The sequence below is a fragment of the Bactrocera dorsalis genome, chromosome 1 (genome assembly GCF_023373825.1).
Source record: "Bactrocera dorsalis isolate Fly_Bdor chromosome 1, ASM2337382v1, whole genome shotgun sequence".
NCBI lineage: Eukaryota > Metazoa > Arthropoda > Insecta > Diptera > Tephritidae > Bactrocera > Bactrocera dorsalis.
Genome location: NC_064303.1, coordinates 6,600,890 through 6,624,943, shown reverse-complemented (window position 1 = coordinate 6,624,943; position 24,054 = coordinate 6,600,890). Strand labels below are relative to the sequence as shown.

Below are 24,054 nucleotides of genomic sequence, written 5' to 3'. Positions count from 1 at the left end.
CAATGGTCATTAAACTTTAGTTAAAGTGATATGCGGCGTTTTACTTGTATGTTACCATGGATGGCGTAAGTGCCACAAAAAGAGGCAACCGGAAATAAGCGTTTAGTAAAAGTGAATATACCACAAATTAGTGTAATTATGTGTATATAGAAATTAAATGATATACATATATGTATATGAATACATATGTACATACTTAAATGGATAGGAAGTGCTCTCAAACTCGCATAAATTTTACTCAGATATTATACCCTTCAGTAAAACAGATAATATCTTCGACAGCCGTTAAATTTTAAATTCATCTTTAGAAGATCACTTTAAAAACTTCATGATTATAAGCTTTGATTTTTCTGCTCAGATAAAATAAATGAAAATAAAATCGTAAAACTCGTTTAGGGAATTGGCTCTATACTCCGAGAGTAGAGTGAGTATACTAGCCTTAAACCATTGTTTAAACCTGCTGTAAAATGCTTCGAGCTGACAGACCGTGCACTCAAACTGGTTGAGGCATGTCTTGTCTCACTATCAACTACATTAGTTTAATATTGGATTTGAGTATCTAGCTTTAACGACATCGCAGGCAAATTTAAAGCTGATAAGTTGACATGGAAGGACTCTCAGTTGCGCTATCGTTGGAGTGGGAACGGGTCGGATCTCCGCTGTCTATTTGCGGCTTACTATCGGATAGCTGGGCCTGGCGGAAGCTTAGTGAGAGTTCGGCAATTATCGATACCTGTACGGTCGCAAGACCCTCCGTACCAATATCAATCGCGGCTTCAGTTTTTCTAATGCGTCACAGTCTTTTTGGTGGCCACGCGGTAAGATTAAAAATCTAACCTAATGTCAGTAGCAGAAACTGCTTGGAAGAAGACGAAGTAGAAGTACAAACATTTTCTTCAAGATTGTCCGAACTTGAATCTGTACCGCAAATCTCAGTAGGTGAACTGTTTTTGTTCTTTTAGCGAGTATTTAAACCTTATTTTAGGGAAAGTGCAAAACCAAATGTCATCGAAATCACTTATGTATGTTAGCGGAAGACCTAGGAATGATTCGACGGGGTTGGTACAAAGAGAAGAGAGGGTGTGCATGTGGTGTGGTTAGTGTCATGCGGGAATTCTATGCATGTTGAAGATATGTTTAGTCCATAGAGAGTTTAGACCCTCTATTCTGGATAGGCAGGAGTTGAACTTACTACAATATCCAGAACGAAGTTATGCATGGAACACTCTGGTTTCACGCGTCTACTTGAGCCCAAAGTTTGTGATGGGTATTGTTTCAATCTCAAGTACGCCACTGGGAGTTAGTCTATGAAATTGTTCCACTATGAATGGCATTCAGTACAGTCTGAAGTTTGTGTCATCCGAAATTCGTTGTAGCTTTTAGACATATTGTATAAACGTTCTCTGAATATTCCTAGAAGCCCTTTCCGCACCAAGTGCTGGGAGACGAATACATTATGTTCCTTAATTGGAAGCATGCGGACATCACTATGAAGGAGTTTGAAGAGGGACATCAATAGACATCCTGTGATAGTCTGGAATATCGTGTTCTAGCATGTGGACAGTTTATGATCGACCGGCCATATGCTTTGTAAGTGGTCAGCAACGATTATTTGCCCTCCCCAGGTGCTGCCGGTTAACAACACGAGGATTTTGGTACGGCTATGAACTGGTGTAAAGATCGCGGTCGATTGTGGAGTGAAGTATAACAGATTATCTAAAGTAACACCCATTTTAGGTTGTTTACTGCCGGAATTTCAGCGACATCGGAAATAATGTGGAGTTTAGTCTGTATTCCTGTGTGTTTTTTTTATAAACATGGTCTAGGAGCTCTGTTGAAGATTCATAGTTTGGATATTCGAATATTTCCGTAAATATATTTGTTTAAAAATCTGTCACCACAACCGGATTATGCTTTTCTACCTATTTGATTCTTCCGTGATGATCAAGACCGGCACGTTACTGTGAATGGGAATCGCTTCCGCTCAATAATAACTGAATACTTTTGGGCTGAAATAGATGATATGGACTTGGACAATATGTGGTTCCAACAGGACGGCGCCACAAGTCACACAGCCTTGGCTGGATAAAATCCGGTGACCCTAACCACCTCATTGCATGCCCTGTTAACCCCACACATATGACACCCGTATCCCTATGGTCCAACCCCGTTGAAACAGCAGGTATCCTGGGCATACCGTTGGATGACCTCGATGACAACTTATCTAATTCTTGCCATCCTAAAGGGAACGAGGTACCCGTTACAATAACGACAATAATACGAATTCAAGTAAATTTTTTTCGAATCGAGTTACAGAAAAGGGCCCTGTTGTACGGGTCTACGTTCACATATTGAACAATTACGAAATATGCACAAAGAAATTTTATATCGAAAGCTCAATATTTCTCTCAGGTTTCAGACTTATGCACAAATTTCATTTTTATAAAAAAAGCATTTTTTTATATATTTTTTTAATATTATTTTTTATTGAGTAAAGTAGTATAATAAATTATTTGTATATCATAAACGACAAAAACAACTGACAAAATGTTTTTTTTTATATATTAACAGACCAAATAAATGTTGCCTTTTCAAATGCTATGAATTGTTTTTGTTTTTTGGTCTCAATATTCAATAAACTACATATGTATATATATTTAATATTATTTATATGAAATAATTAAAATAAAAAATAAATTGTGAACTGGAGAAAAATAAAACGAAATTAATATGAATAAAACATAAACAAACAAATACTTGTACCAAAGAAATATACAATTTCACAGCGTAGTAGTCAATTTTGTGAAAGTGATAAACAAAAAATAAAATAAAAATTTTAATTTATGTATGTATTGCTTTCATAAGCCAAAATATGCGACTATTCGAGGTTTGAATGTTTATATATTAAAAAAATCTTTTTTTTTTTAATTTATATGTAGCTATGATAGCCTCCTTTGTTTAATTGAATTAGAAATACACAAAATTCTGTCACATAAGACTAAGCATGCGCATGATTTTTCGAAAAATTGGCATTTTTTAAACTAAAGCAACAAAATGTTGAACAAAAATATTGACTGATTTGTTGTTGATAGAATCGCAAATATTTTGAGAAATCAATTTTCATAGTCCCATGCACAAAAGCCATAAACTACCGCACTTCGAAAATTGTATTTTCATTAATATTTTGTAAATGTTGCAGTAAAAAATAGATTCCTGCCACGTTATACAGTTATTACACTACTATTTGGCATGAGACTTGATTGCAAGCCATTTATACATACGTATTACTAGTATTTTCACTAACTTAGCATAAACGCGTTCAACACGAAGCTTTTTCGTGTATATTTGCCAGCAATTACAATGAAAATTTTACAGTTAGTTTTTACTACAAACTTTGCATATTTTTCTTTGAGGTTATAACTAATGTGTGTGTGCCTTTTTGTATTTACATTAACAACAGAAGCTAACTGAGAAATATGTTATACGTACACACATACAATTTCGGCTAAATTACAATAAAAAAAATTTCAAACTGAGCATGTTGTATAAATATTGCATTATCTGTAAGCCATAATTGGAAAAATTGTTCAAAATGAAAATTTTCTATAAAATAAAACTGCACGCTAACAACTGCATAGATCATACATACACACATACGAAACACACACAAAATGGTGCTATATAAAATTATGCGAGTTAAATGTAAACAGAACATTAAAAATACACTACTACAATATAAAACTTAAAAAGCACGTGTCTTCAATAGAAACTAAAATGTTGTTGTAGGCGTTAGTGCTGCAGCACAGCGTTTTTCAACCGAGCGGGTCCAGTGTGTGCGCGTCTCGCGTTTTACTCTAAACTTATTATGCGCTAACTAATGCTAAATGTATAAAAGCAAAGGGATAATTCTTAAAGGGCATTGCACTCGTGTACACACTGACCCGTCGGCTTGTTGGCCTAATCCTAACCAGCTTTTTGTGTTTGCTTGGCACGCTGCAGCGCTTCGAATGCCTCGCATTCCTTCTTCTCTTTGGCTTTGTTGCGGCGCTCATATTCGATGCGATGTGAAATAATACGCTCGACTATGAGCTCGGTTGTCATTGAGTTTTGCGAGTCGATGAGCGTGAAGATGCCACGTGTCTTTGGTACAGCATAAGGATCGATTTTGCCATCTTCGAACGCAATCGGTGTCTGGCCATGGCACACGACGTCGATTTTGAAATGATCGAGCAGATCTTCGGTGACACAGTAGGGTGCGCCGATAACCACCTCGTTGACGTACTGGAAAGAGAACAATTTTATATTATTAACAGGGTTGCAAATAATGCATTAAAAAAATAATAAACATTAAATTACAATTTTATTTTAATTTTTGTAATCTTAATAAAAATTTTTTATAACAAATACCTGAATGAAAATTACTACGAAAATCTTTTTTAAAAAAAAAATGTTCCAAAAATCTTAATTAAAAACAATTTTTAAGTTTATAATCTCAATCACCGGTTTGAAAAAAATAATGCCAAATATACCAGTAAAAAAATATTAATTCCAAAAATAGGATTAAAAAAATATTTTTCAATACCGAAAACATTATCATAAAAAATTTTGAAATTTTTAAGTTGAAAACTAAGAGGAAAATTAATTCCGAATAACGGAATGAAAAAAATGATAATAATCCAAAATATCCGAAAAAAATAGAAATTGAGAATGAAAAAAATTTATTAATATGAAAAAATATTTCGAAAATTTTTATTAAAAATAAATTATAAGTTTATAATCTCAAATACCGGATTGAAAAAAAATAATGTCACATATTGGAGTAAAAAAATGCTAATTTCGAAAATCGGCTTATAAAATTATTTTGCAATCCCGAAAATCGTTATTATAAATAATTTTTAATACCAAATATTGGATTGAAAACTAAAAAAAAAATCGGTAAAAATTACAAACAAATTTTTTATCCGAAATTGGGGATTAAAAAAAATTAAAAATTTTAAAAACATTTTTTTTATATAATTAACATTTCGCGTTTGAACACGAAGTTTTATTGTTTTGGTTAATTTTTGATAAATAAAGTTTGTTTTTTAATAAAATATCAACAAATTTTAAATTTACTTTTTTAATTGCCTTTTAATTCCAGCTTTTAATTTGAAAATATTTTTTTTAATTGTTACTCCAATTTTTAAATTAGGTTTGGAATAGTCAAAGTTTTCTAAAAATTTATATTTTTTATCTGTGAAAATTTCTCTTAAAAAAAAATATTTAAATAATAATTTTTCCAAATCTTTGGTTATATGTTGCCTAAACCCCTGAAAAATACTTTCCTAATTTTTATCCAAAGTGTTTCTGTTTAAATATCTATTTTAATCAAACCATTTCAATCCCAGCATCTTGAAATTAATCTAAAGTTTCAACTTTCGCGAAATTAAAAATTGGAAATTTAATTTTTAATCCTAAAATCGGAAATGAAAATTGCAAATTTATTCTTTAACTCAAAATTTTTTGAAAAAAAAGCAATATTGCAAAGAAAATTAATGTTTATAAATTTCACACCCCTTCACTTTTCCAACTTACCTTACACGCCAGCACACTTAGCACGCGTTCATGCAAATTCATAATGGGATAATTGCTACCCTTGTACGAATTCACCACAGGATCTGTATGCAGGCCAACAATCAAGTAATCACCCAACTCCTTGGCTTTCTCCAAGAAATCTAAATGGCCCACGTGAAAGAGATCGAAAGCGCCAGCCACATACACCTGTGCAAGCAAAGAAAAGAGAATTATAGCAAAACTTTTTCTTTACGCGATTGCATATATGTATGTATGTACAGTTGAACTTTCATAACTCGAACTTCTATAACACTAAGTTCTCCATAACTCGTACACTTGAATTGGCAATAGAAGTCAAATTTAATACAAATTTGCTTCCATAATTTGAAGTCACTCTAACTTAAAGTTTATTTGTGGATGTGGTGATTCGAGTTAGGTAAGTTCAACCATATTTATAAGATATATAATTTCAATTTATTTATTTTTTAATAATTGTATTTCATTAGCAGCCGCTTCTACTTACAATTTTGTCATCCGGCTTTGGTGGCTTGCCATCACTGAACTGTATGATCTTCTGTGTTGTTGGCAAAAATTGACTGCAACCGGTCCACGGACTTTTCGCTGATGAGTCTTGTCCCATATTAGATGAACCTGATGATAATTTCATTTTTTGTACTTTTTTAGTTAAGTCTGTTGTTTTTTTTATTAATTTATATGCACAAAATTTGTAATGAATGCACAAAATTTCATAAATTTCAATTTGACGTTCAATTTCAATTGCGGTTGTTTTGTTTTTTAGTACAGAGAGCACATAGCGTTGATAGTTGATAGCAGTTTCAAAGAGAGTGAAAGAGAGCGATACGCATGGAATGAATTAGGAGTACCATGCAATTGGTATTGCATATTTTTAGGCGTTTTGTTATTGTTTATTACAACATTAGTTTACAAGTGTTTAGCAAATTTTAAGTGCAATAGCAGTTACGGTTTTAGTAATTAGCAAGTTACGAGTGATTTGATTGATTTTTTTGATAGCATTGTCATTTCAGTTAGATTTTTAGGTTTTTTGTTTTGCAAATTTCGTTTGACATGTACATAGAAATAAAAGAAAAAGAGAAAAGAGGATAAACAAAGTGGAAAAACGAAAGAAACAAACATGCGAGAGATAACGTGTGAAAATTTTGAAAATTGTTACGCTAATATCAAATTTTAAAATGCAAAAACATGCGAAATAATAAATAATGATGTCAATACATGTATGTAGGTTTGTTGTTGTGGTCTGTTTGAACGATTAGTTTCAGTAATCAATGTGTATTATTAAATTTCTTGAAAAACAAAGCTGAGAACGTTTGTTAAAATGTATGAAAATTATTAAAATATGGTTGTGCGACTTTCATTACTTTTAATACACGAAATATAAATAAAATTTAACTTATTATACTTTTAAATAAACACAAAAAAAAGTAATCACGAGGGCAACAAAATATATATGAAAATATGTATATGTTCATAAACAATTTTCTTGTAGTAAATATAAAGCAATTTTATATAAAAATAATTATATACGATTTTTTTGGCCAAGAAAGTAAAAACGTTTATCAACATTAGCATAAAAAATCAAAAATAAATCTTACTTTAATTTGAAAGGAAATTAAAAAAAAAATCAATTAATCGATACAAAAATATTAACGTACATATGTATGTGTATGTATTAGAAGCCCCATGATATTAGCACTAATGATATTAATAAATAATAATTTGCTGTTGCAAAACTAAAACAACTGTTACCTTCTTTCTCTATGGCATATTCGGCAGAGCCTTGATGGAAGTGATTGCGTGTCAATAATAACATACGTCCGACTAAATCCGTCGTTGAAACACCGGCAGTGCGACGTACTTCTCTATAAGAAGCAAGGAAAATGCGAATATTTAATAACAGTTCAAATTGAAAATCAATATTTCAATTAAGTATGTACATACTTGTAGCGGTTGGCAGACTTCACAAGGTGGTATGTGTCCACGCCCTCTGCGGTCATAGTGATGTCATCTGTAAACACGAAAAAATAATTAAAAATTTAATTTTTTTATTTCTTGTTTTTTCTTGTTTGTCATGTTCGGACATGTTAGACATGTACTCACCGCCATGCACACAGAAATCACAATTGTATTCGTCGAGCACTTCGAGTGTTGTCACATAGGGTGCACCGAGCACCACCTCATCCACCCACTTGATGCCCTTGACCATTTTGACGCGTTCCTCCTCCGTAAATACGGGTGGTCCTTTATGTTTTGTGATCTCCTCATCGGTGTGTATGCCCACGATGACTTTATCGCCAAGTGCTTTGGCTTGTCGCAGGGAATTGGCATGGCCGAAATGCACCATATCATAGCTGCAAGGGAAGAAGAAGACAATTGAATTCATTAGTAGGCATTCCAGTATATATAAATCGTGTATAAACACATGACAATAATGATGAAGTTAATTTGAATGTTATGCCGGCTTAGTTCCCATAACACAAACATACATTGTTTAATAATTATAGGTTACGTGTACCACCATTTAATTTTTTTTCATATCGAACACGTCACATCCATATGATAAAAAAGTGTTTTCAAACGAAAACCTTCATGTAATCAATCATCAAGCGTTTGATTGCTAAGCAATACAAAGATGCGGGTATTTTGTAGATTTGCAGAAAAAAATTTAAAGTTAACGCAAAGATTTGAAACTCAAACGTGGAGTTCCTCGAAAAAATTCTGTTTAATCGGGCTAAAATCGTTAACGTTAGCAGGTTGACTTCTTGCGTGTAGATAAGGAAGCACTACTTCAAAAAAAAACCACACAAAGTCAATTAAATAACAAGCAACAAGTTTTCTCTGAGTCAGGCAATTTTTTACGATATATTGTACATTACCATTCAATGTTGACTTTTTAATTAGCAACTCAAGATAAATATAACATATGAAACATGTTTCCGCTGAAAAGTAAACAAGTTAGAAATCACTTGATACACCTTTGGATAAATTAAACTAAATTTAAGCTTAAATGAATGATAATTAATGTTTTTTGGCTAGTTTTCAACTAGCGCATGACTATTTAGCAGTAATGACTGCTTATACCGCCAATATCGTGATTTTCTTTGAAGCGAAATGTAACTAACCTTAGACATGAGTTCAAGGATTCTTTTTAAATCAGCAAACTTATTTTGCACAAGTTGAACGTTATTTTTCCTTTTAACTTCTTTAAAATATAAAAATAATAAAAATACATAAATCAAAACAACTTTGACAGCTAGGCAACAGCTGTTAAAGCGGCGAAAAAATCGTGTAGATACATCGTGCAGCTCCTGCTTATGGGTTCTTAAATTGCAATTAAATATTTTTTTTTGCTATACATATTGTAAGTTTTCTTAGCGCAAATCACGCTTTTTGTAATGCAATTTACACAGAAAGCTTATTCAAAAAATGATAATGGCAATACAGCGCTATCAACCGCCTTTGTAACTAACCGACGCCTAGTACGGATGTGCACTTGCAGATAACCCAATTGGAACTAGCTAATGGTAATATCAAAATAGTTATATTATATAAATAAAGTTGATATAATTAATTTATGCAATTGGAGACTTTTAATTTCAAAATTTGACACAGGTGTGTTCGCCCACAACAAAAAAAAAATAAAACTGTAAATAAATAGTTTGAAGATTCGCTAGTAGAAATGGCAGCTGTGTTCGCACAAAACAAAAGTTCTAAAAAAAATTCCTTGAAGTTACAAAATCGTATTTTTAATCAAAATCATATTTAAGTAGGAGCATTTTTTGTTATATTAATAAACATACGTTATAATTACAGATGGTATGATTTTCAAAGTAATTTACTTCTATTTATCGATTAGTAGAAAATACTCAATTTTTTTTATTAAAAGCATATCTACACATACACATATAGTGTAATAATAGTAGATGCTATAATTTTCAAATTAATCTATTTCTATTTGCTCATATTTTTTAACACTAACTATAGCTAGTTAACACTCCAGTGGTCGCGCCCCTTTTTGTGCCGTTAGTAGTCGCGCGTACTACATGTGTAGAACATTTTAGACATAAGGTTTGAAACGAAATATTCGTAAATAAAAAAATTTGTTTTAATAATAATAAGTAACAGTTTATTATAAAACCAAATCAACCAAAAAATATTCATTTTAAATATATTAGGAACTTAAAATCAGACTTCTTGCGAATAACTAAACAATAACGTAAAAGTATATACACAAGTGGTCTACTATTGTAGTACGCGCGACTACTGGAGTGTTAAAATAAGTTCTGTGGCAAATTCAGGGTTAGCCGCCTCACTTAATGCAATATTTGTCATTACAGTTAATGAACTTCGCACAATTTTATGTTAATTGCTTATGTTAATAAAAAGAGCCAAAACTTTAAATAAAGTAAAAATAGTGACAACAAAAAACAATAATAAACAGTGCAGCTAATATGCATACACACATCCATACATACGTATATTTCACTTTGCAGTAATTCTAGCAAAAAATCACGGAATAAATTTGCCGCCAAATGTCGAGGTAAACAGCACACTCTACTATCAACACATTCATGCATATACATATGAATACATTGGTACGTGTGCACATCACATCAAACACATACACACACGTAGTTCCCCTCCTGCCAAGTCATAATCAAACTCATCGTTCCATCATGCCAATCTCTTGGTCAGTGGGCCGTTTCTTGCCCACACATTACGCCGCGCACCCCGCAAACACAATAATTCAGCCGACTCAGCTGTTGACACGATTGTACTTTGTACCCGATCATATGTTGCAGTTAACGAGTTTTTCAATGTCTATTTTGTTGTTTTGCCGCATTGATGGGTGTGTGCGAATACACACAAGTGAAAGACCGACCACCAGACAAATTATGGAAAAAAATGCGAAGATAAAACAAAACAATGCGTATGAATGTGTGATTTACAGGTATGTATGTACATATGTATTATATATGAACATATCAGCACAATTTACGTTTTTATTGCTTGTTTTTAATCATTCGGTTGGTAGCGCATTTAACGAATTGTTGACGTGCCAACGTAGCTGTTTTTTCGAAATATTTATAAATATACAAATGCATGTTTGTTTTAAAAATATATATCGTTCTTTTCTTACGAAGTGTCTAAAGAAAATAAATTTTCAAATTGTATGTACGGATGTATTTAGATGACGTGTTTTCAGTAAATGTAAAAAATGTATTTAAAAAATAAAAATTTATTAATATTAAAAATATGGTGTATTTTTTAAATTATTATAATTATATGTATGTATAATAGTATATACATATGTAGCTTACGATTTAAGTAACTTCTGGTACCTCGAATATAATACTTAAACGAAGTAATAGAAATTTTCAAAAAAATTTTTATTTTATATTTTATATTTTAAATTTACAATTTAAAAATCGATTTTTTTTTGTTTTTTGATATTTTGAATTTCGAAAATTGAAAATATTAAAAAAAAATCTTCAAAATTTTTTTCTACATTAATTTATTAAGATTTTTTTTGTATGTGGCAAGACCTGTTTCATCTCATCTTCCGTTTACATCGTATCTGTGTGTAATTTTTGCATTTTTGGTGTAAAAATCGTGCTAACAAAAGCAATTTTGGCTTTTTAAGGTTTTCGATCTTAGATTAACAAAAAGAGTTAAACAAGTATTGCAGAAAGTAGCAAAAAATACACTTTGGATGCCGGTAGTCAAAAGTAAATGAAAGCAGCGCCAACGCCATTGTCAGTCAGACACCCGGCAAATGCTCAAGTCAGCAAAAGACGACTGTATAATCAAATTTACTTCTGAATTAAACAAGTACATATCAGACGTCGCAGTGTTATATCGTCATAGTTCCATTTTTTTGCTTACTCATAACAATGACATACAACTTAAGACCTTTGATAATCAATCCATTTGTCAAATTGTGACAGCCGGCATAAATTTTTTTCGCAGAAAATGTGGCTTTTACCATTATATGATTGTGTGGATATTAAATGTCGAAGGCGTGAGCACTTACCGGAAAACTACCAAATGGTATTTAAGGACAGAATTTTTCCAGTGAGTTCCAGAAATTAAGAAAAGCAAAGAAATTAAAAACCAATTAAAAAGAGATGAAAAACATGCCACGTGCCATTTACTTCACCTAGCCTAATTCGCATAATTTAAAAAAATGCCAATTTTTCTATATTTGAAAAGCTGTTAAAACATCTGAAAGTATTGCGCCAATATAAGTATTTATAGCAAACAAATAATCGCAATAATTGGCGCAAATTGAAAAAAATATGCCATAAATTTCAATATGGTTAAATAGGCGTTTTGTTGATATTAATTTTTTGTTTGTTTGCAAATATTATAACATTTTTTTTCTATTGACTTAGAACACGAAAAACAAATGAATATTAAGATCACTGCCACAGGTGTCTGTGCGTAATTAGGCTTTTAACAAACACCTGCACACGTTTTACTAAAAATAATGATATTTTAACACTTAAGCGCAAAGTAAAAACGAAATAACTCTTGAATGTTGAAATTGAAATTGAAAGTCTACTGTACGAGTATGAAAAAAAAATAGTTTTTATTTAAGCGGTTCAGAATTTCTGATTTTTTTTAATATGTATTTTTTAAAAATATTTATACACTTACAAAATTTAATGCACTCTAATAATAGGTGATTAATTTTGAAACATTTTGAATTTACTTCAACTGGAGCCAATCTCCATGAAGGCTGGGGGTGATATTCGGTCAAAATTTTAATTTTTGAAAAAATGAAGCCATCCAGAAAATATATATTTTTTTGTGAAAAAATGTACACTTCAAAAAATCGACCTTTTTATCAAAAATTTAATTCTTCGTATACTGCCTGCTAAATATATCTAAGAAGGTCGTATGGAAAAGATAAACAACACTACGAAACTTTCATTAACGATTACTACAAAATTTGGTAGTTTAATTAATATCAAATAGATTAGATAAACAATTTTTATGAACACTGATATGTTTGAAGAACATACATATAAGCTATTTATTAATCACTACTGTTTTGACAATAAAAAAAATTGTTTGAAATAAATTTATTACCAAAAAGTTTTAAATGTTAAAACAATTATTAAATTATTAGTTTTAGTATTTCAATCTAGTCTTTGAGATTAATCAAAATTTTTGGAATTAATAAGCAAAAATTTAATTTAATTATTTTTTATAGTATTATTTGAAACCCCGACTGATATTAAATATTTTCGCAAATCAAGAAGTAACTTTATTAACAGTTTTCTTAATAAAATTTATTTTCACTTTTTCTAAAAAGTCTCAAAAAACATTAACGAATTAATGAGTCAGCTGTAGCGACTAAAAACTATCGAGTATTACAACACAAGCGATCACAAACACAAGTTCAATGTTTTCGCTTTCATCGATTTCCTCAATAAAAAATATGTAAATATTGCGCAAAATCAGCACTTTTTACATCGAACGCAATTTCTTACTAATGATTAGCAAATATTACGTGTGTTAATTATTATCAAATAAATAATTTATTAGTTGCCACCTATAATAAATCAAATAATTTCGAGAATGAATCCGCAAAAGGTATACAATTATAGAAATTCATAGATCCACAATGTATGTAGTGCGCGCAATGGGACCGCCGGAAAGCAGATCGGCACAAGAGACAAGCCAAGCAAACCTTTGCTCCCGGAGATTACATAGCGTCTTCAACCAGCGTGCGCTGCGGTACTCGTACAATCACGACGCTTCTCCGCGAGCTAGTATGGCTTACGGTCTCTTTTTTAGTTGCTTGGCGAAATATACTACATGTTAGCTTATCAAATGTGTTGGCATTATTTTTGAATGATTGTATTTGAGCATGTATGTACATATATGTGTATGTATGTTTGTCGCTATCGCATAATGCCATTAGCCTGATGGCTAAGGCTATAAACCCCACACTCACTACACTTGTAGAGTGAGTGCCTCCTTCACAATATGCATGTGTAAATGTGTATGTTATATATGTATTAAATTGGAGCAAGGGACCGAGATTAAGCTGACACATATTAACATACATTGTGTGAACATACAAATATACACAGATTAGTATATGCAATTTTTAATCAATTGAAGGTGTTACGTCAATGGTGGGCCGTGTGTGATTGGAGGAAAGAACATCAGGCGATTTTCTGTAGAATTTGGAATCCACCGTTATCAGCAGTAAAAGTATTATTGTTACTTTATTAGTTAATACTATGTACATATACAAATACATATACTTATTTGTATGTATGTATAAGTGTTTACTCTTTGGCGTTTGCAAGCATTTTGCACGCTTGAAAATGGGAATCACTGAAAGAATTGATGACCCTTTGCTTTGACGATAAAGATAACTCAGCGATTCATTTTAATTATTATTGCTTGCTAATATTTTTTAAAGAGTGCGTAGTAAACGCGGAATACCGGAAATGGCAGCAGGCATGTCTCATTTTATCAATTAAACAATCAGCTTTCTAGCTAAATCTATTTTTGTACATTTTTTAAATATTTTGTTTAAGGTGAACGGCCACGCAGTTAGCGTACTATTCAATGGATCTTAGGGGCTGATAAGACATGCTGCTCAATCGTGCTCAAAACTCTTTATGATGTTTATAACAACATGTGTATGCAACTGAATCTACATAAAAGGGGAAAACGAACGAAAAACATTTGTTTTGTTGAACAAGAATATCATTAATTTCGGTTGCACCAAAGCTGTAATACCCTTCACAAATAAAAATGCTTCTATACAAGTACTTGACTGTCGTGGGAACTCTTCATAGTTGTTTCGGAAACATCCTACCTCAGAAGTCTATTGGAGAAGTTATTCAAAAGTGCCCGATTTTAATGTTTCTGTATTTTGAGACCGGAGGTTCTTAAACCCAATTTTGGAAATCTTTGCTGAGATGTGGTATGGTATATATTTTTCGGTTTGAGATATGACATTTAGGGCAAAAAATTTCTTCCACCACAAAAAAACCAGCTTTCTGAGGTTCTTCTATAGATCGACTACGGGATCAAGGGAATCCAAAATATTTCAAAAGTAATTACAGGTTATTTAAGTACATTAAATTCTATAAATGTATATAATTTTTGTTTATTTATAAAATATAATATTTCTTCAAAAAAACACGAAAAAACCCTGCACTTATAAGTGGATATAAACCCTTAAATTCCATTTTCAACAATTTATGAACTTCAAGGAGTTTATATTAACTTCATACCATTTCTCGACTGCTAATAGTGGATAATTGCTTCGTAGTAATGGGTTTCAAAAACATCTTGCCAAAGCAATATCACTTGTCTATTATAATTTTCTAAGACAAAAGGTTTTTAATATGGATATATGTGCATACATATGCACATGTGTACATACATATATGTATACAGCATTCAAACAATATAATTACATGTAGTCGCTTCATTATTTTAAGTTACAAATGGCACCTGTGGCGAAAGTGGTGTGTTGCAATTTATAAGGCAATGCTTTGTTCTATTGATAAAGAATTTGGATTCCTTTTTTAGAAAAGCAGGAAATTTTTTACAAATAGGAAACTGTGCTAAAGTAGTAAATACGTAATAAATATCGTCTTTGGTGTTATGGCAACATAAACCATTCCCCAAATAATGTAGAGAAATGTTTTGGGCAATACTATAGTCTGTGGTCAGCTTAAGAGACAAAGTGTCAAATCTTGCTTTTGTTATTTTTTACATATTTAATTAAAACATTCTTTTTCGCATTTTTTTATTTAATTGCAAAAAATTTCACTTCTGTACTTGTTAAACTTAAATTTCGCTACGAATTAAGCGACAAAAGGAATTTCCTTAATCCCATTCGCAGACATGCGCAAAACATACATACAGAAGTACTCAAGTATGCAAAATTGTTGTACTAACGACGGATGGTATGATGTGGTGGTCGGGCAAATCACGTGATTTCTGCGTATCTATACAACTTTTAAAACGCGCCAAAACACAACAACAACAATAGTAACAACAAATGAATGAAAATGATTAAAGTCGCTTAAGATTCAAACTCAAACCAGTTCAACCAAAAAGCACACAAAAATATATAAACAGAGGAAATGCGTACATAAATACATTTTTTGCGAGTAAGTACGAACAAGTGTGGAATATTTTCTACTTTTATGGGACTCTTGCATTCGCAAGCACAGTAGAATTTGCGAAATGCAAAGAAAGTCATGACTTGACATTGAAGCCGCGCTCGTAAAGTCGCTTTAAACGAGAAATAATGAATACAATACGTTAAATAAGTAAAAACATTTTCAAAATACAAGTGAACTTTTCTTGCGGCATTTCACTCATCACGCCACAATTGGAAAATCACCCACAAAAGAGAAAAATATGCAAACCGATATTTTTATAAATTAACATATGTACATGTATACACATACATATGTACATACTTATATATTTATTTATGCTTATGTGCATTGCAGTTATTTGTTTAGGATGATTAAATTTCACGCAATTGTTGAGAACATACTTCGCAGTTGGCTTGCTTTGTACTAAAGTTATTTTATTGTTATCAATATAAAATAAAATATTTTTTTTTTTTGTAATCCCGAAAATTTTAATTAAAATTAGTTTTCGCATTGAAAAATGAAAAATATTTGCTTAATAGCAAAATTCCGATTATAAATAAAAAATAAAAATTATAATATAAAAAGTTTGATACATAATAAAATCAAATTATAAAAATCACAAAAAAGAATAATAAAATAAAATAATAAAGTAAAAAAAATATGAAACATTTAATCATAAATAACGAATTAATAAATATATACATTTCTATCCCAATGTTTCTTTTATCTATATTTATTCAGCATTTTCTGTGAAAAATCATGTTTTTAATTGTAACTGCAAATTTTAAATTAAAAGATATTTTATCAATTTTCAATTCCGATTTTGGGATAAAATATTTAATCTCCAATATAATTCCAGTTTACGAATTAAATAATGAAATTCAATATTTAAAAACTAATTTGAGATTTTATTTTCAAATATTGGGTAGTCGAAAAAGTCTTTTCGTATTTCTAATCAAACTTCAACTTATTTTTTTATATTTATACTAATAAATATACAAATATGTACCATTTTGGACGACTGCTTTTTGTCATTTTCCGCTAGATATTATTCCATCAGTATACAGTGTAAATCGAAATTTCCAGAACGGAAGCGAGCGAACCATTGTTGTGCTACATGAACTGATACAGCATCGTCTCCGTAAACTTCACAAATTTCATTGGTGGCTTGCGTGACATTCTTCTCTTTTTTGTACAAAAATTTTAAAATATATCGAATTTCTTCATTATTTTCACTAATTTTTGAACAGTGTTACTTTTTTTCAACTTCCCGGAATTTAACTTTTTTTGGTTAAATGAAACTTAAAATCTCACCTTTTCAACACTATATGGAGATATACGACTGTCTATTGGCAAAAAGCGAAAAGACTTTTTCGACTACCCAATAATTTATATTTAATAAAAAAATGTTTTCAAATATAGCAAGAATTTCAATAATTAAATATATATTTTTTTGCAATGCATATGTATAACTTAACAAGTTGCTTTGCTAATTACCAATTAACATTTGCCATATTCGCATTGGCTGCAAAGTGATTTCAATGCAATATACTGTATGCCTTGGCGTATAGGTAGAACCTGCGGAAAATTCCATACGAACAGCTATAGTAACATATGCAAATAATATTGAGTTATTGTGGGTAGCACATTGCATACATACTTACATATGTATATGTAATGACAGAGAATACATTAAATACCTATTAATTAACATTAAAGACTCCCTTTAATTTTGCAAACGATACTGTTTGCAATTTTTTTATCACACAATTTTTAATAACATGAGTAAATGCGAAAAAGCGATAGTAACGATGATAATAATACATGGCAATCAAAACATGTTCTGCACTTTTCAAGAAAATGAAAACATGTATAAAGATAGAGTCTTTGGCGGCATATTTCGCTTATCATGTCAAGCCGGAACTGGTCTACTCTTATCAATAACATAGCGGAACTACAATGTAGGCTTTATGTAGAATGCATGCGTATGCATATGTATATGTGGACACACAAATAAACATGCCTATGCACCAAGTTTGCTGCCATGTGAGTATCGCCGCTAATTGAATGACTGACTATCGTAAATGGCTACTTTGCGAACGGCTGACATTTCATTTTTCGTTGTGTTTTTCAATAACATTCGAGTATCTTGTGCATTTTGCCACAATGCAAAATTTGTGCTTGCATCAATGTCAAGGGCATATAGTAGGCATGCATAAGCGACTAGATTCTGACCATGAAAATAATGCTCTTTATCATTTATAGTGGCCATGAGTTTAAAACACGGAACGCCAAAGCAAACTATAGGTGGATGCATCAGTAAACTAAACATAACTCCCAGCTAAATACATATTTATGTATGTTTGGTGTTTTATCGTACTATTTAATAAAACTTCCAATTTAATGTTATGTATGTATATAATACTGTTCCTCACTTTTTATTGAATAATGACGCAACATTATATAATATTAAGTGTGAAATCAAAATTTTAGTAGCTACATATATAGCAAATATTGTAATATATGTCTCAATGACTTCGTGGTATATTGTATACATATTTCCTAAAGGTATCTCAAACATAAGGGAAATTGTAAAATGACTCACCATCCATCACACCAGACGCGTACTTCTTTTTTCTCAACTGATTGTTGGTCAGTAGTTTGTTGCTGCTGATCTTGACTTTGTCGATTGTTATTACTAAGGCCGGTCGCCACCTGGGCGTTGCTGGTTTCATTGGTCTGCGGCTGGTTCACTTTTTCACTCATTTTATCTGCTTTCTTTTTTTCAACGAATGCGTGACAGCTGCTTTAAACACTAATTGATTTTATTGCGTTCAGTAAAAAATTTTCTTCAGTTTGTAAAATTGTATAATACTTTTATGTTAATAATTTTCAATATTTCGAATTTTTCTTCACGCCTACTTCAATTGTTTGTCGTATAGACACTACTTAACAATTTTTATTTATAAACACTTGCACAACGTTGTACGGGTATTAAAATGCACATCCGAACAACTCAAGAACTTTATAAGAATTATTTATGTTCCTCTACTTCTATTTTATATATGCCAGCACGCGCAATGGATTTTCTGACTACTCGCAGCACAATTTATTTCAATTTATTCAGCTGTCACAACTTTATCGAAAAATCACACTGGCGCAACAACAAAAACTAGGAAGAGATGTTCTAAAAAGTAGTAGGAAAGGAGAGTGCTAAAATTTCAAGACTGCATTACAGCTGACTTTGACTGACACGCGTTGCCATATTCTTAGTTCATGGTAAGCCATTTGAAAGGTGGAAATATTGCAAAAATTTGCAAATTTAAGGAATAATTTCTTGATTTGTATTATTTTTATGCAGTTGTTTGTTAATAGTAAAATAAAAAAATTCATGTTGTATATCAAAATTACAAAATAAAGATAATGTAAAGTTTTTTAATACTAGTTTTATATGACATGCTTTATTAATTCGGCTTTGCTTTTTCTCTCCACTACCTTATATCCTTATTATTATTATTTATTTATTTGTATAAAAAATAGCAACATTTAAACCAAAGCTAAGAAATATAGACCGCAAAAAAATGTTTGTGTCTCCCATCAGCCACAGCGTTGCATGCGCTTCCACTTTTAGAGCTGCCATTCTTCAACTTACTATTTTAACATTTATGTGTTTGTTTGCCTTTGCATTACCGGTCGCTGTCGCATTTCGCCACTAAATTTTAGTAGTTCCTGTGAAATTAAAGCGCAATGTGTTAAATTTGTAGAACACTGTGTCATTAAAATATTTGCTTGTCACTAATAAGTTCGAAGTAAGGGCAAACTTACAACGCGACGAAAGAAAACATGTCCAACTTGTAGAGTCGTTCTAAATAAAGTAAACACTCTAAGCCAGTGCATTGTTCATATTTATTTAGTTGATACTAACTGATTCGCTTTTATTAGCCGCACGTAACTAGCCAATATAACGACTTGACATTAGCAGTGCTTAATCAAAATTATATTATTTGCGCATTACGTTGATATAAGCAAATAACGAACAAATAAAATAAGATGACGTCGCCAAAAGATGTGCGGCAACGTAAGGTGAGCAAAATTACAAATGTATTGTTTTAAATTTTTATGATTTCAGTATTATTCTTACTAGCGACAAGCTAGAAATTCAGCCGAAATTTAGCGGCTTACAGAAGGCATAAGCAATAGAATGGATTGTGAGGTGGGCAAGTTTTACCGGTTTGGCTTTCTATGACATGGGATAAACTATTAAGAACCTTTGCACTTGCAGTTGATAGTTTCGTGTTTTTTCGAGATCAGGAGGCTATACTGGTTTATAGCCTAATTGCACTACATAAACATAAAATACTGTTTCATCTCAAATATATTAGTGACAATTCTGTTGTAAAATGGGAAATTTAACTTAATTTAAATTATATTGTGTATGTTATTTGACTTCTAATACCTATATATATTGTCGTACATACATACATATATGTATATTTGCCAAGTTCACTAATGCTGTTAAGTAATTATCATTTCTATCGTAACAAATACCTACAAGCTATTTAGTGTTAGATCAAAGTTTATTTTTCTATATATAAAATTGCACGTTTGATGCCAAGTTTAATGACATTATTGTAATGCGTTTGTTGGTCATTAAAAAAAAAATAAGCTGTGACGTGAGATTCTCTGTGGTCAGGGCTCATTTATCATGAATAGATTTAAATTATGTTTTTTATTTAGTTTACCTTTGTTTTTCCACTGTTTTGTCAGCTGCATACAAAAAAATTTTTTAAAAAGATCATTCTACGAATATAAAAGCATATAAACAAAGAAATAGTTTGAAATTTAGACTAAGTTCAGATATATATACATATATCTAATTTTCTTGTATAATATAGTAAGTTCGAAAATTCCGGTATATACATATGTAATTGCTGTGTCATGGTGTGCTTGCAAATTATTTATTTATGTACATATACATATCTAACCACTATTGCCTTGGTTTTTACTTATAACTATACACACTTCACTGATAAGAGAATGTCTAGTGTCGGGTATAATAAATGTAATGAAATTTGTTTGGTACAATTTTAAAATTTGCTGATTTTAGATAAGATAAACTGTTAAGGTTTTTTATAAATGATACGAAAACGCTTTTCGTTTAATTGACTCACAGTTAAATTTTGCTTGGTAATTAAATAGTAAAATGACATTTCAAAATACATATTTGCTCTTTTCACACAAGAAGCATAAACCTTTAAATTTTAGGTTATTAATTAAATAGTATGTTTTGAATATAAAGAAATGAACAAAGTAAACTCAAAAGTTCTAATTAAATAATTCCATACATGAAAATATAATATTAATTTTTTATTTTTAAATTTTTTAATATTTTCCACTGTATAAAATTTTACGTTATGTATTTAATATAGAAAAAATAGCAAAGTAATTTAAATGTCATATTTAAATAATAAAAAATAGTATTTGTTTTATTAAGTTTTTGGTATTTTCCCCCACCGTCTTTTGAGATATGCCGCTTATCTTATACCAGAGACCGTATATACGTTCTCTGAGTGTACATTAAAATTTTCTATAATACGATATACGTGCTGTAGTGCTCAGCTGGTTTTCGATAACATCGTTGTACTTATTTTTCTTACCGACCTTCTGCTACGACAACAAATTATTTTTGACATTTCAATTTGCCGCATTTACAACAATTTTACTAAAACTGAGATAGTCTTTTACAAAGTTAAATATTTTAACAGCCGAATGGCTTAATTTAAGTGTATTTAGACCATAAAGCGTAACAAAATGTTTAACTAAATGTCGTATAATGATGTTTGAATATCAATTGGTAAGTTTACCGAAATGTCGGTAAATCTCTTCAGGGAAAAAAATAAACGACAAATGTGTACAAATAATAAATATCATTAACTTTCTTTCATACTTGTAGTTGAACACAAACGATGACCAAGCGGGTGGTGCTGCTAGCATTAGACGTAAATCTGCAAGTCCAAACGGTGGTGGATCGAAGGGCTTACCTAGAGGACTGAAGCTGTCATTTCTCTGTCTTGTATTGTCTGCTATATTTCTGCTATTCTTTTTCGGTAAATATTTTTAACAATAATTCAACCAGTAATTTAGAAATTATAATAATTTTAACTGTAGGTGTTTACTTGGACTCCACCAGCCCATTTTTGGTACGATTGGCATCAAAACTAGGTTATACACGCAATCAGTTTGCTGTTATCATCGATGCTGGTTCGACCGGTAGTCGCGTTTTGGCATACAAATTTGATAGAAGCTTTATTGGTAAGTAAAAATTATATTCAGTTATTTAGGCTTTCATTTATATTAATAATAATTGTTTACTAAAATTTTAAAGACAACAAGCTGGTCTTGTCTGAGGAGCTCTTCAAAGAACGCAAGCCGGGACTCTCGTCCTTTGCGGAGAATCCATCCCAAGGTGCACATTCCATTAAACTGCTACTTGATGACGCTAAAGCATTTGTGCCCAAAGAAAAATGGTCAACGACGCCTTTAGTGCTTAAAGCAACAGCCGGCCTGCGGCTTCTGCCACAACACAAGGCCGAAAATCTCTTAAATTCCGTGCGTGAACTTTTCGAAAAATCAGGTTTTAGCGTTGAGCCAGACGCAGTAGAGATTATGGATGGAACTGACGAGGGAATTTTTTCGTGGTTTACAGTTAACTTTTTGCTTGGTCGCCTTTCCAAAATCAATCAAGCTGCGGCCTTGGATTTGGGTGGCGGTAGTACACAAGTCACTTTTGCACCTACAGATCCCGATCAATTACCGCTCTACGAAAAGTATATGCACGAAGTGAATACATTGAATCGGCAAATTGCCGTTTTTACGCACAGTTACTTAGGTTTGGGTTTGATGGCGGCGCGTCACTCAGTATTTACGAAGGGTTACAGCAAAGATGAGACTAATGTCGAATCTGTATGCGTTAATCCGATAATTAACAATCGTACGTGGACTTACTCGAATGTACAATATAAAGTGAGGTAAAAGCTTGCAGATGTGTATTTTGATGCATATTTTAAATATTTGCTGTTTTCTTACAGTGGCAAACCTAATCCGAAATCTACAGCTGAAGAGCCGATTGTAGACTTTGAGCAGTGCTTAGAGGCGGTCAAAACGCAAGTTTTACCGTTGGTTAAACCGAAACCCTTCACATTGAAGCAACATACGGTCGCTGCTTTTAGTTATTATTTTGAACGTGCCATCGAATCTGGGCTTATTGACCCCTTCCAAGGCGGTGAGATTACAGTGTCTGCTTATCGTAAAAAGGCGGAGGAAATATGTAGCATTGCGAATGACGAACAGCCTTTTATGTGCTTCGATTTGACTTTTATATCGGTTTTATTGCGCGAAGGTTACGGATTGGGCGATAGCAAGAAAATAAAGGTAAACTAGATTTTTTTTTTAATTTTTTCACTAACAATTTTTCGTCTTTAATATGCAGCTTTACAAGAAAATCGATGGACATGAAATTTCATGGGCGTTGGGCTGTGCGTACAATGTTTTGACCAGCGATGAAAAATACAATTCCTAAATCTAAATTAGAATAATGAAAAAATCGCAAACACATCCAAAAAGTATACATATAAAATTTTTTTATTTAGTGCTAATGAATTGGTAGTATAAAAATTTAAAGTGCTGTGTAGAACGTAACTAAGAACCCCATATTTCTAAAGCCAGTGCAGCAGCGGCTATCCGTAGGAATGTGCAAATACTCGAGGCTATTTAGGACTTAGCGCTAATAATTGTATGTTGTAACTAAATGCCTTAGTGCCTTAGTAAACTAAAATGTTGTCACTTTTATTTCAATTCAATAATCTTAATGTAGTGTGACTAATTGATATTTTTGTGAATCATTGGAATGTGTTTGTTTAAAGTTATTCGTGGCTTTTAATCATTTATCTGCCGCTAAACACTATGTGTTGGCATTGAGTTTATCAATATATGATTTACTTTTAATTTTTGTTTAGATATTTTTTTCCTAAATGTTACAAAGTGTCGTGTATATAAAACAAAAACCCTTTTACCTATATGATTGTAGTGGTATATTGTTTGGATTGTGTAAATATTACAAATAAATTGCAACTTGACGATCTAATGCTGTACTGTACTTTATTAAATAATGATAAATAAATGAATAATAATTTAAATCAACAATAATTGCTCGTTCTGTGAATTATTGTTTTTGCTATGTAAACAACACTTTGTTATGACATGCAGCGGAATCTATGATGTCGTTGTTGTTTATTGTGTATGATGATGACATTATGTG

General features: G+C 31.4%; 2 protein-coding genes across 5 annotated transcripts; one reads left to right on the top strand and one right to left on the bottom strand.

The window, feature by feature from the left end:
- Positions 1 to 2,574: 2,574 nt before the first annotated feature.
- Positions 2,575 to 18,857, bottom strand: LOC105225324 (ethanolamine-phosphate cytidylyltransferase). 2 transcript variants are annotated; one of them, XM_011203724.4, is made up of 7 exons: positions 18,343 to 18,857; positions 7,690 to 7,940; positions 7,531 to 7,597; positions 7,339 to 7,451; positions 6,077 to 6,204; positions 5,575 to 5,760; positions 2,575 to 4,281 (listed from the first exon to the last, which is right to left on the bottom strand). In XM_011203724.4, the coding sequence occupies exons 1-7, from the start codon at positions 18,501 to 18,503 to the stop codon at positions 3,964 to 3,966; spliced, it is 1,224 nt and encodes a 407-aa protein (XP_011202026.2). In that variant the 5' UTR covers positions 18,504 to 18,857; the 3' UTR covers positions 2,575 to 3,963. The 2 variants fall into 2 exon arrangements, with proteins under 2 accessions (XP_011202026.2, XP_011202025.2); XM_011203723.4 differs by having other exon boundaries at positions 6,077 to 6,243; positions 18,343 to 18,856.
- Positions 18,858 to 19,411: 554 nt separating this feature from the next.
- Positions 19,412 to 23,942, top strand: LOC105225323 (nucleoside diphosphate phosphatase ENTPD5). 3 transcript variants are annotated; one of them, XM_011203721.4, is made up of 6 exons: positions 19,412 to 19,820; positions 21,691 to 21,844; positions 21,906 to 22,049; positions 22,123 to 22,765; positions 22,826 to 23,168; positions 23,227 to 23,942. In XM_011203721.4, exons 1-6 carry the CDS (start codon positions 19,788 to 19,790, stop codon positions 23,314 to 23,316), a joined length of 1,407 nt encoding a protein of 468 aa, XP_011202023.2. In that variant the 5' UTR covers positions 19,412 to 19,787; the 3' UTR covers positions 23,317 to 23,942. The 3 variants fall into 3 exon arrangements, with proteins under 3 accessions (XP_011202023.2, XP_049302633.1, XP_011202024.2); XM_049446676.1 differs by lacking the exon at positions 19,412 to 19,820 and adding an exon at positions 19,870 to 19,950; XM_011203722.4 differs by lacking the exon at positions 19,412 to 19,820 and adding an exon at positions 21,434 to 21,591.
- Positions 23,943 to 24,054: the final 112 nt, after the last annotated feature.

Coding starts and splice junctions, on each gene's coding strand:
- LOC105225324 (XM_011203723.4), bottom strand. CDS start 18,503: ATGAGTGAAAAAGTGAACCAGCCGCAGACCAATGAAACCAGCAACGCC. Junction 7,598..7,689: donor TGATTTCTGTGTGCATGGCG/GTGAGTACATGT, acceptor TCGTGTTTACAG/ATGACATCACTATGACCGCA. Junction 4,282..5,574: donor TAAGTGTGCTGGCGTGTAAG/GTAAGTTGGAAA, acceptor TTCTCTTTCCAG/TACGTCAACGAGGTGGTTAT.
- LOC105225323 (XM_011203721.4), top strand. CDS start 19,788: ATGACGTCGCCAAAAGATGTGCGGCAACGTAAG. Junction 22,050..22,122: donor ATTTGATAGAAGCTTTATTG/GTAAGTAAAAAT, acceptor AAAATTTTAAAG/ACAACAAGCTGGTCTTGTCT. Junction 23,169..23,226: donor GCGATAGCAAGAAAATAAAG/GTAAACTAGATT, acceptor TTTAATATGCAG/CTTTACAAGAAAATCGATGG.